The 10686-nt window shown below is 61.7% G+C and overlaps 1 protein-coding gene across 6 annotated transcripts; it reads left to right on the top strand.

Moving 5' to 3' along the window:
* Positions 1-6355: 6355 nt before the first annotated feature.
* LOC142077326 (uncharacterized) lies at positions 6356-10382 on the top strand. Of its 6 annotated transcripts, none has more exons than XM_075139394.1 (10): positions 6356-6520; positions 6689-6735; positions 7403-7657; positions 7748-7946; positions 8475-8540; positions 8637-8687; positions 9206-9261; positions 9489-9558; positions 9753-9799; positions 10149-10382. In XM_075139394.1, the coding sequence occupies exons 4-10, from the start codon at positions 7767-7769 to the stop codon at positions 10348-10350; spliced, it is 672 nt and encodes a 223-aa protein (XP_074995495.1). In that variant the 5' UTR covers positions 6356-6520; positions 6689-6735; positions 7403-7657; positions 7748-7766; the 3' UTR covers positions 10351-10382. The 6 variants fall into 6 exon arrangements, 5 of the variants coding, with proteins under 5 accessions (XP_074995495.1, XP_074995496.1, XP_074995493.1 ...); XM_075139395.1 differs by having other exon boundaries at positions 8637-9094; XM_075139392.1 differs by having other exon boundaries at positions 8475-8687.
* The last annotated feature ends 304 nt before the right edge of the window (positions 10383-10686 follow it).

Here is a 10686-nt window from a genome sequence, read left to right as displayed (position 1 = left end):
ATGAATGCCAGGTGACCGGTCAGAGGGAGGTGGCTGCTGCTTGCCCTTCTGCCTGCCCTTCTGCCTGCTGCTTGCCCTTCTGCCTGTGCGCTCCCCTTCCCTTGGGGAGGGAAGGGTCTGTACTGTGCCCGGGGGACATGGGGGCACTGATCTCAGCGGGACAAGGGTGGGGGTCTGAGTCCCGAAAACCTCGGCCGCCTCGCACACCCCAACACGTGTCCCTGCTGTGCCTTGGCCTGCAGGAGGAGCAGCTGGCGTCAAGGAGGCATAAGAGCACTTCTTGGCTGAGGTGAGTTGCCCTGGGGGCTCGGGGTGCCGGGGCTCTGCCATAGGCAGTGGGGTGGGGGGGTGCATAGGGGGGGATTTTGGGGCCCAATGGGGAGACCTACGGTAGAGCTGAAAGAGATGCCGGGGCCCCTCACTCCAGTTCTGAGCGGGGAGTGTTGTGCCCAGCACGGTGCAAGGTGCCACGGTGGCGTTCGAAGAGGGTGGCTGGAAAGAGCTGAGACAAATGTGTCCCCTGCTCTGCCTGACCCCTCTCCTGTCCCCCAGGGGACTTCTTCTGTTCCTCGCCTTCCTGCAGATCGCCATCCTCATCCTGGTCCTGCTGAAGAGGGACATCCTTAACTGGGTCTTGCCACCAAAGCTGGCGGTCGCCTTTGGGAGCCGCCCAGCGAGCTCCCGGTTCTTTTGAAATAAAACTAGAAAGAGAATAAAGAACTCTGTGATTGTAGGACAAGTGCGTGACCTTGCCAATGAATGTCAGCTGACAGGTTGGAGGGAGGTGGCTGCTGCTTTCCCTTCTGCCTGTGCGCGCCCCACCATGGCTCTGCCTCAGACCTGGCTCTTGCCCGACTTGGAGGCAGGAGGCTGTATCCACCACCCTGCGCAAACGGCTGCCCATGTTAAGACAGGCGCAACGCAACTTGAACAACAATGACCTCACTTGTAGAAGAGGGTTTGCTGTTAGAAGAAACCACACCAAAACAGCTGAAAGCGGCAAAGTTGCAAGAAAATCAGGCAAATTCAGTTAATAAATATGCATTAAGCATGCTTGCACTGGGGGTTCACATGAACAAATACTCCAAAGCGAGTGGCAACAAGTGACGTCGTGGCCAAAGCATAGCGCTTATGTAAATTGTAAAAATGAGTATGTGAGTAGTCTTAAAACCGTATATGAAGAATCAAGAGCAGAAAAAGGGGTACTTCTCGTGCTCCCAGCCAAGAGGCACCTTTATTGCCAGCAGTAAAAGGGGTTTTAGCTAGCGTGTCCTTCTGCTGCCGTCTTTCCAGTACCTGCGCACGAACGAGAAGAAAACAAAATGCGAGCAAATCCTTCTTTGCTAACATCAATGAATGCCAGGTCAGAGGGAGGTGGCTGCTGCTTGCCCTTCTGCCTGTGCGCTCCCCACGATGGCTCTGCCTGTACACCTGTATGCACCGAGCGCAGGTTCACGGGGAGACGGCGAGCCACAACGACCACCCACAAGCCCAAGAGCTCCTTTAGGAAGCATAATAAACCAAAGATGATGTGTGGCAGCTCGACTTGTGTCTGCTGCGTGCCCTCACCCCTTCCTCACGGTGTCCCCCCACGTGCCGGCAGCCGCCGCTCTCTGAGCAAGTCAGAGACCCCATTCCTCTTGGCAGCCTGCAAGCACGGTGTCTGCCTGGGCTAGAGCAGAGGGCTAGTCTTTATTTTTCCCCTTCCCGGGCTGTAGTTTGGGGGCTGGATGCTGGATCCAAACAGGGGCTGGATGCTTGAGGCCTGTGCTGGAGCCCACGCGGTGTGTCTGTCCGCGCACATGTGCACACCCGTGGTGCTCTGCAATCCCCTGCGAATCCCTTTCCCCCCCCGGCCCTTGGCCATCGTGTTGCGTGGGGCTGTCGGGGTTATAATCCACAGGAAACACAAAGACAGGTGCAAAATCCTACGCCAGGGGTTGACTTGTCTCTTTGTTGCAATTTTCATTAAAAATTAGATTAGCAAAATTTGATAAAAGAATATTAAACCTCAAACATGTTTGTGCCAGATGGGTTTCGTGGATGTGCTGACCTCTTCTGGATGCACAACCCTCCCCACCACGTAATGAAGCCCACATGACTCAGACAGGGCAATGCTGCCACCTTCCCGACAATATCAAACCAAAATAATTTCAGGATTTTTCTCCTAGCAATTCTTCCAGCCCAAGAATTCCTGCAGGGACACCCCCTGCCCGCAGGCTGTAGTATGGGCTTTCTCTAAAGGGGGTGATCACTGGGGAGGAGCAGGGCAGCAGCAGGGCCCTGGCTTGTGCATCTCCCATCAGCCGGATCCCTCAGCCCTCGCGGGTGCATCCCATCTGTGCCCATGCACTTCTGTACGGCCGGCTTCCCTAAGTATTCCCTGACCTGATCCTCTTCCGCCAAGGGTCTGCCTTGCTCCAGCCTTTCCCCCGGCCTCTGTGACCTGGGATTCCTGAAGGCCGGTCGGGCTGGTAGAGACAGCAAAGGCAGCTTTCAGTGCCTCAGCCTTTCCCACCTCCTGTGTGCCCAGCTCCCCCACCTCGTTCAGCAGCGGGACCCCATTTCTCTTCGCCGTCCTTCTGTCACCTGTGTACTTAGAGGCAGCATTGGGGCTGTGATGGAGTTGTTTGGAGGAATTGTATGCATGATTAAAAATGCATTTAAAACCCTGCAGCCGGGCCCTGATCGTGCCCTACAGTCCCAAGGGAATGCTGGCATGAACACACTTCAAGCCAGGGCCTTTAGTGGCGGTAATCCAGGTATGGAGGGGACACAGAAACCCCCCGGGCGGGAATGGGGGATGAGAAGGGTGCCTCCACCCCCCCATGCTGTGCAGAAGGGGCAGAGCCAGGGTATATATAAGCAGGGGCTGGTACCTGGTGGGGGGGGAAAGGGATTCGCAGGGGATTGCAGGGCCCAGGGTGGGGCAGGGATGCCTGGTGGAGGGTTTCGTGGTGCTGTCACGGCACCCTTGGGGGGATGTGGCACTGCAGGGGCACCTGTGGGGTGAGGAGCCATTTCCCTGCCAGGGTGCCAGGCCCTCGATCCCCTCTGTTACCCCCTCAGTATCCCCAATCCCCTCACTTAACCCCAGAAACCTCAGCCCCAAAGATGCCTCTGCTTCCTCCCAGACAGCCCCGATACCCTCAGTTACCCTTCCAGGCATCCCAGATCTCCCACTCAGACGTCTTCTCAATCTCCTCAAATGCCTCCTAAATACCACTGATCCCCTTGCTTCCACCCAGAAGACCCCGATCCCCTCAGTTCCCCCGTTCAGACACCCCCAATCCTTTGAGTTCCTCTCAGACTCCCTCCATCTCCTCAGTTCCCCCCTGCACACTCTTCATTGCCTTCACTTCTCCCCAGGCACCCCCATCACCTCAGTTCTCTCCAGACAGCCCCGACCCCCTCGGTTCCCCCACCCAGACCCTCCTGATCCCATCAGTTCCCCCCAGACACCCCGCTCCTTTCAGGTACCCCAGGCATCTGCTCCCCACAAGGGCCTCCCCCCCTCCACAGTCTGGGAGGACGGCCATGGCCGGGAGCTATTTCCCCCAAAAAAGGGGGAGGCTGAGGGGGGGAGTTGTTTCCTTCCCAAAAGGGAGAGGTGACACAGAAGAAGAACATAGAAAGGGAACTGGGGACGATTCACAGGGAAAACTAAATCCAGTCAGCGGCACCGAGCACAGGAAACCCTTCCAGGAAGAGTTTGCCCACTTCCTTTCTTTCTCTGGCTTGCTCTTTCCAGGGGTGCCTGCTGGAGATTTTTCCCATTTCCGCGCAATATTGGTGCTGTAGCAGAGGTTCGTTCTCATGGGAGGGCACAAAGCCAGAAGCGAGTGCAGGAGGGTCTGTGTGCTCAAATGCTGCAGAGGGGAGCGTGGGGAGGGCAGCCAGGAGAGGGCGAGGCCGGTGTGACTGCCGCCATTTCGGGGGCAGGGAGCCCTCCCGACGGGGCGGGGCCGCCTGTGAGGGGCCAGGATGTGCCAGAGGAGCAGGCACGGGGAGCTCCCAGCGGGCCCCATCCCCTTGCAACAGAAACGGCTTGCTCATTGGTAGAGCAGAAGGGCAGGGCCCCCTGATTGGTTGCTGCAGTGTACATGGGTGGGTTGAGTGGCTGGGGGTTGGTGGTGCTGGCGGGGGGTGTTGGGTGGAGAGTGTGTGCAGAGTTGGGCCGTGTGCAGAGTTGGGCCGTGTGCAGAGTTGGGCGTGGGGGTCCCTCTGCCTGCCTCGGGTGCCTGCAGGGCTGGGTAAGAGAGGGGAGGTGAGGGCAAAGGCAGTGCCTGAGGGGAGCCGGGAGGGGATAATGCGAAGGGGAGTGTGCTCATGGGAGCGCCCGGGTGCCCTGATGGCTGCTCCTCCTCCCCTCCTGTCCCACGGGTGCACTTTCAGATGACCAAAAGGGAGGCAGAGGTGTTACTGGGGTGGGAGGGGCAGGGCAGGGGGAGGAGGGGAACACATAACATTTACCCTGGGGTCTGGGTCCACGATGGAGGGATGGGGCCATTGCAGATTGCACAAGCAGTTGGTGGTGGCTGCGCTGCGGAAGGGTCCCTGATGTGAGTCTGCAGGCACAGTAGGGAGGCGCAGCAGTGTCCTGTGCCGGAGAGTGCCTGGGTGCACCTCTGCTTGGGAGCGCAAGGCGGTGCGTGGCTGTGCCTGCGGGTCTATGGCTGTTCCTGTGTCAGCAGCTACAGTGCTGGACACAGCTGCAGGTGAGCAGGGTGGCACGCCTGTGCGCAGACGTGCAGGAGTGCATTCCCTCGAGCGCACCCGCGTGTCAGTGTGCGATTGTGTGCCAGGATAGGGCAGCATCCCCACGAGTGTCCGTGCCTGACAGTGCCCGTGGCCATGCCCCTCACACCCTGCTGGCTCCCGATGCACGGGTGCAGCCATGCAGGCAGAAGGGACGAAGGAAAACCTCCGCATGCTCCGGGAGCACCTGCCCCAGTGTTCTGCTGAGTCACAAAGGCACAAGGAGCTGCTGCGGTGTCTGGTAGGTGTGGAGTGTTCCCCTTGCCCCCGGGAGCTGGGGCTGCGAGACCTGATCCCCTGACCCCTTGTTTCCCCACGCAGGGGAAGAAGCAGCAGGAGCTGCAGAAAACCATGGGACAGTGCAGCATGGACGCCAGTGCCCCCTCCTCTGGCCATGTCCCCCAGCTGGGGCTCCTGGGGCTGTGTCAGGGGCTCAGTGCCTGGGTACGGCTCCTCTTCCCAGAACTGTCTTGTGGCAAGTTGTTTGGAAAAGAACCGCCGGGAGCTCCAGCAGCTGGAGGGGCTGGTGGCCCACACCAAGGTGAGTTCACAGAATCACAGACTGGTTGAGGTTGGAAGGCACCTCTGGAGATCATCTTGTCTTGTCCAATGCCCCTGCTCAAGCAAGGTTACCTAGAGACAGCTGCTCAGGACCATGTCCAGATGGGGACCGCGTCCAGAGTTGGGCCTGGGGGTCCCTCTGCCTGCCCGCAGTGCCTGCAGGGCTGGGAAGGAGAGGGGATGCGTGGGCAAAGGCAGCGCCCGAGAGGAGCTGGGAGGGGATAATGCCGAGGGGAGTGCACTCGAGGGAGTGTGCCGGTGCCCTGATGGCTGCTGCTCTTCCCCTCCTCTCCCGCAGGAGCACTTGCAGGTGGCAAGGAGGGAGGCAGCCGCCAGCCTGGAAGAGGCGCAGAAGGTACAGGGGAGAAGGAGGTCGTCCTGACAGGGTCAGGGAGGGGGGTGCCAGTGCTGGGTCCGTGCATCCCAGCAGCCACGGGCAGGGTGGGAGGTGGCAGGGGAGGACATCTACTCCGGGATACGGCATCCGTGATGGAGGGATTGGGCCCCGGGAGATCCCGCAGGCTGTTGGCTGTGCTGCAGAGGGGACCCTGATGTGAGTCTGCAGGCACAGCAATATGGCTTTGGGGAAGGGGGCAGGATGAATGACCCTCACCGGTGTGTCGGGGCATGCCGTGTGTAACAGGAACTCAGGCATGGGCTGGAGGGCGGATGCTGGGTAGTCTGGCGATGCGCCCTGGCCGGTGTCAGTGGGGGTCCTCCTCCACCCCTGCCCCTCCCGGAGACGTTCCTGTGCCGCCTTCTCTCTCAGGTAGACCTCTTTTGGGGAAAGGCAGAGGGAGGCGCAGCAGTGTCCTGTGCAGATGTTTTCTGGCTCCTGTCAGCTCCTCCAGCCTGCTCTGGAGAGCCCTTTTTCTTCTCCTAAGTAGCTCAAAAAATCCCTAAGCAACTCAGGACTGCTGGAAGCAGCTGTGCGTAAGTCTGAGCAGCTCCCAGGCTCCCCTCCATGCCCCCCAGGCCTGGGGTAGGTCTGTGCAGTGCTGGGATACCGGGATGCCTGGTGCCAACCCCAGCTGAGGCTGGGCAGCACCCTGGCTCCCTGTTGGCCACCCGCGGGGTCGCCATGCCGGCCGAGGTCTCTTCTCACAGCCTAGAAACCCATGGTGTCTGTAGCAGGGAGAAGACGGTGCCTTCAGACGAGACAGAGTCGTCGCTGCTGCAGGAGATGGTGGCTGTGCGGCTGGTAGGACAGACAACCCCACTGTGGGCCTTGGGGAGGGAAGGGTCTGCACTGTGCCCGGGGGACATGGGGGCACTGGTCTCAGCGGGACAAGGGTGGGGGCCTGAGCCCTGAAAACCTCGGCCGCCTCGCACACCCCAACACGTGTCCCTGCTGTGCCTTGGCCTGCAGGAGGAGCAGCTGGCGTCAAGGAGGCATAAGAGCACTTCTTGGCTGAGGTGAGTTGCCCTGGGGGCTCGGGGTGCCGGGGCTCTGCCATAGGCAGTGGGGTGCCTGCGCCAGTGGTCCAAGGGCATTAGGCAGCTTTGGGCTTCTCTGGGATGAAATGCTTTGGTATTTCTTTTCTTCCTAGCTTGGGGGGGGGTGTAGGGGGGAATTTTGGGGACTAGTGGCGAGAACTGTGGGCCGGGGTTTTTTCCCATGCTTGTGGAGACTCACGTCCCAGCCTGCCTGAGGGAGCAATGAGAAGGGGCTGGGGAGGCAGCCCGTGGGGCTCCCAGCTGGGGACACGTTTACACGGAGGCCGGCAAACATTACCACCCACAAACCCCTAGACCCCCTCAAGCCCCCTCCCGTCTTCCCCACAGCTCCCCACGACCCCGCAGCCACCAGCCTGCCCTCTCGCTCCACGGTCCCTATGGCCCCCACGCTGCCCCTCTCACGCCACAGTTCCCCACCCCCTGCCCTTCTCCCAGTCAGTGCCAGGGTCCCAGTCTCACCCCCTCCCTGGTGGCCCCACAGCCCAGTGGCCCCCTGTCCCCATCCCCAGCGGTGCTGTCCCCGTGGCCCCCTTGCCAGGTCCACCCCATCCCATGGGGCCCATTCTAGCAGTCTATCGTAGCCGGTGGCCCTGTCCCCAGGGTCCTGTCCCTCCTCACCCCACAGCCACCGGCCAGCCCAGCCCCTGCTGCTCCCTGCCAGCTTCTCCAGCCACTCGCAGGTTTTGCTGCCAAAGGGAAAGGCCCTGTGGGATGGAGGCCGGAGCGACCCAGCCTGCCAACTCCTGAATGCGGCGTCGCTGCACGCAGCCACTCGAGGGGTCGGAGCTGCAGCAAGTGGGTCGCTGCCTGCCTGCCACATACCCCCAGCCCTTCCTCCTGATGTCCCCCCACGTGCTGGCAGCCGCAGCTCTCTGAGCAAGTGAGAGACCCCATTCCTCTCGGGAGCCTGCAATCATGGTGATTGCCCGGGCTAGAGCAGAGGACTAGTGTATATTTTTCCCCTTCCCAGGCTGTAGTTCGGCGGCTGGATGTTTGAGCCCTGTGCTGGAGCCCACGCAGAGTGGCCCTCCGTACACGTGCGCACACCCGTGGTGCACACGTGTGTCTCTGAGTGTCTGCGTGTGCCTGCTGGGAGTATATGCGCAGCCTGCCTGCTGCCTGTCCTGTGTCCGCCGTGCAGTGGAAGGCCCCCGACGGGAGAGATGAGGGTGAGGGCAGAGTACCCCACAGTCCCCGCAACCCTCGGCTGGGCAAGGGGGTGGCCGGGGGTCTGTGTGTGGCTGTGAGCAGTGGGGGGAAGGCAGGAGCCTGGGCTGAGGCAGGGCCAGGTGGGGAGGAGGACGCGTGTGCTGCTGGGGCTGGTGGGGGACCAAAAGGAAGTGGGTCCTGGGGGTTGGGGGCGTGTTGACCTCACAGGGTGGGACGTTCATGCTGGAGGTGTCATTGCAGGGGCCCCACGGGCAGGAGGGACCCCATGAGCACCCGGCACAGCACGGATGGGGAAGCTCCTCCTCTCCCCAGCGGTCACTGGTGCCCCCCACCACCTCCTGCCACGTGCCCAGCACCCAGCTAGCACAGGCTGAGCCGGGTACAGGGCGACGGGGCGTGCAGGATCCTGGCCAAGTGCGGGTGTGCAGATGGCTGATGGGCGCTGGGACATGGGAAGCTGGGGCAGCGCCACGTGCGAGGGGGCGTATGTCTGTGGCAGGGAATCTGATGGTTCCCCATTCCTGCAGGAAGCTGAGGCTCCGGGCACTGATCAAGGAGCCAGCCAAGATTCTGTGCAGAGCTCCACACCAATGGTAAGCAGCAAGGAGCGGAGGTGGTGTGGAGTGGCTCCCGGTCTGTGGGGGCTGGGGCTGCAGACCCTGAGCCTCTGCTCTGCTGTCCGCATGCAGGGGGAGATCCATCAGGATCTGCATGATACGATACAGGATCTCAACAGTAAGGTTGGTGTCCTCTGCTCTGCCCATGTCCCAGAGGTGTGTCGGCTGGGACTGAGAGGTTTGAAGGGACTTCTGGAGGTCGTCTTGTCTTGTCCGAGCCCCCTGCTCAAGGAGCATCACCTGGCGCCAGTTGCCCAGTGGCTGTGGGCAAAAACGTGATTGGGGAGGACATCTTCCCTAGAATATGGGGGCGTCCGTGACTTCCCTATGCCTGGCCTTGTGAGTCACCCAGTCTCCCAGTGCCCTGGAGCAGTGGCGTAGCGAGTCGGCATGGCCCTGGGGCCTGGGAGGGGCGAGGGTGCCCAGGTCCCCAGCCCAGCCGTCTGCGTGGGACGCCCACTGTTTTGCAGTTGGGAAAGCACTACGCCCAGATGGTGGCCTGGCTGCAGGAGGATAAGCAGCAGAATGAGGTAGTGCTGAAAGGGCTGGGGGAAAACGGGTGGGTGCCCACGGGCCCTGGAGTGGGGGGATCGGAGAAGGGCGGCAGCGGGCTCAGGGACTCAGACCCTTCCTTCTCCCAGGTGCTGCATCAGGAAATAAAGCAGCTTGAAGAGGCACTGGAGCAGGAAGAGATCTGGTGAGTTGGGCCCCTCGCCCCACACGGGTGTCCGGGGGGTCTCTGCAGCCCCTGGCGTGATGGGGCTGCCAACGCTAGTGCCAGGCACTGGGGTGGGGGGAACGTGCAGCACGCGGTGTGACAGGGAAGCCCAATCCCTGTCTGGCGTGGTGTATGTTTGGAAGGGGCCCCCTCGCGTGGCCATGGAGGTCTGTAACTCGTCTATAACGAAGCCCTGTTGCCTGCAGCCAGCAGCAGAGGAAGAAGGAGGCAGAGGCGCCAGGGACTGTGCTGCTGGAGGTGGTGGAAGCACAGCTGGTAAGGGGGAGAGCCTGTGCCAGCCCCTGCCCCGGCCAGCGTGGGTCTCGCTGGGGAGAGGGCTCCAGGGAGGTCACAGCCACGCACGGGCTATACTCCTGCACACGGCGGAGGCCAGGGGCACCGTGCAACTCCAGGTGTCCCGACCCTGCGGCAGTGCTTGACAAGTGTCCTTGCTCTGTGTTGACCTGCAGGAGAGAGACATGCTGGCGAGGAGACGCGGCTTCATTTACTGGCTGCAGTGAGTGTCCCCATGGGTCCCCTGTGCCCTGCGGCCCGCTCCCGGGCAGCAGGTGGGATGGGCCGGACACCTGCTCCAGCCGGCAGAGCTCACAGGTCCAGGCTGCTGGGGAGCCGCTGGCCGGCTGTGGGCTTTGCAGCTGGGAAGTGCTCAGCGTCGGTTTTCCCTGGGCCGGGGTGTTTTCCCAGGCTGGTGGACTCCCATATCCCACCCTGCCCAAGGGAGCAATGAGAAACGTCTGGGGAGGCAGCCCATGGGGCTCCCAGAACGACCTCCTCCATCCCGAAGGCAAGATGGGGTTGGGGTGCATCCACCCTGCCCTGTCTCTCGTCCCTCTTCTGCCCCACAGGACACTCTGCCTGCTCTTGGTGGGCCTGCAGCTGGCCGTCGGCTTCGCTCTGGCTGCTGCAGTGCTCTACGCCGCCTGGTACGACCCCGAGCTCTTCTACCGCCTGCTGTTGCGTGTGCTGTGTGAGGAGACCTACGCCCACCTGGCATATGCACTGGGAGAGATCCTGCCTGTGGTCAGTGAGGGGCTGCTGCCCTTTTGACAGCCCCCCCAATAAAGCTTTTCCTATCTCCACCTCCGTGGGCTTGCGCGTATTCATTGGGGCGCAGGGAGAGGGTCTTGCCCCACGAGCCGGTCCCCGCAGCCCCTCGAGGCCAGGCCCAGTCTCACCCGCGAGGCACTGGGTGCCACCACCCGCCTGCCGCAAGCCACCTCCCTGCGTGCCAGCCTCACCTGCCCTCCATCCCCGGAGTATTTAGGACGCTGTATCATCAGGTGCAAACCCCCTCTTCTCAGGCCACGGGAGTTTTTTCACTCCACCTTTTTGGCAGCCGTTCAGCACCGTGCAGGCCAACCCCTGTAAGCCTGTCTGAGAGTA

The sequence above is a fragment of the Calonectris borealis genome, unplaced genomic scaffold (genome assembly GCF_964195595.1).
Source record: "Calonectris borealis unplaced genomic scaffold, bCalBor7.hap1.2 HAP1_SCAFFOLD_215, whole genome shotgun sequence".
Taxonomy (NCBI): domain Eukaryota; kingdom Metazoa; phylum Chordata; class Aves; order Procellariiformes; family Procellariidae; genus Calonectris; species Calonectris borealis.
Note: the sequence above shows the minus strand (reverse complement) of the source record. Positions and strands in the feature narration are given on the sequence as shown.

Coding starts and splice junctions, on each gene's coding strand:
- LOC142077326 (XM_075139391.1), top strand. CDS start 8,167: ATGCTGGAGGTGTCATTGCAGGGGCCCCACGGGCAGGAGGGACCCCAT. Junction 8,362..8,474: donor GCGTGCAGGATCCTGGCCAA/GTGCGGGTGTGC, acceptor CCATTCCTGCAG/GAAGCTGAGGCTCCGGGCAC. Junction 8,688..9,205: donor TACAGGATCTCAACAGTAAG/GTTGGTGTCCTC, acceptor TCCTTCTCCCAG/GTGCTGCATCAGGAAATAAA.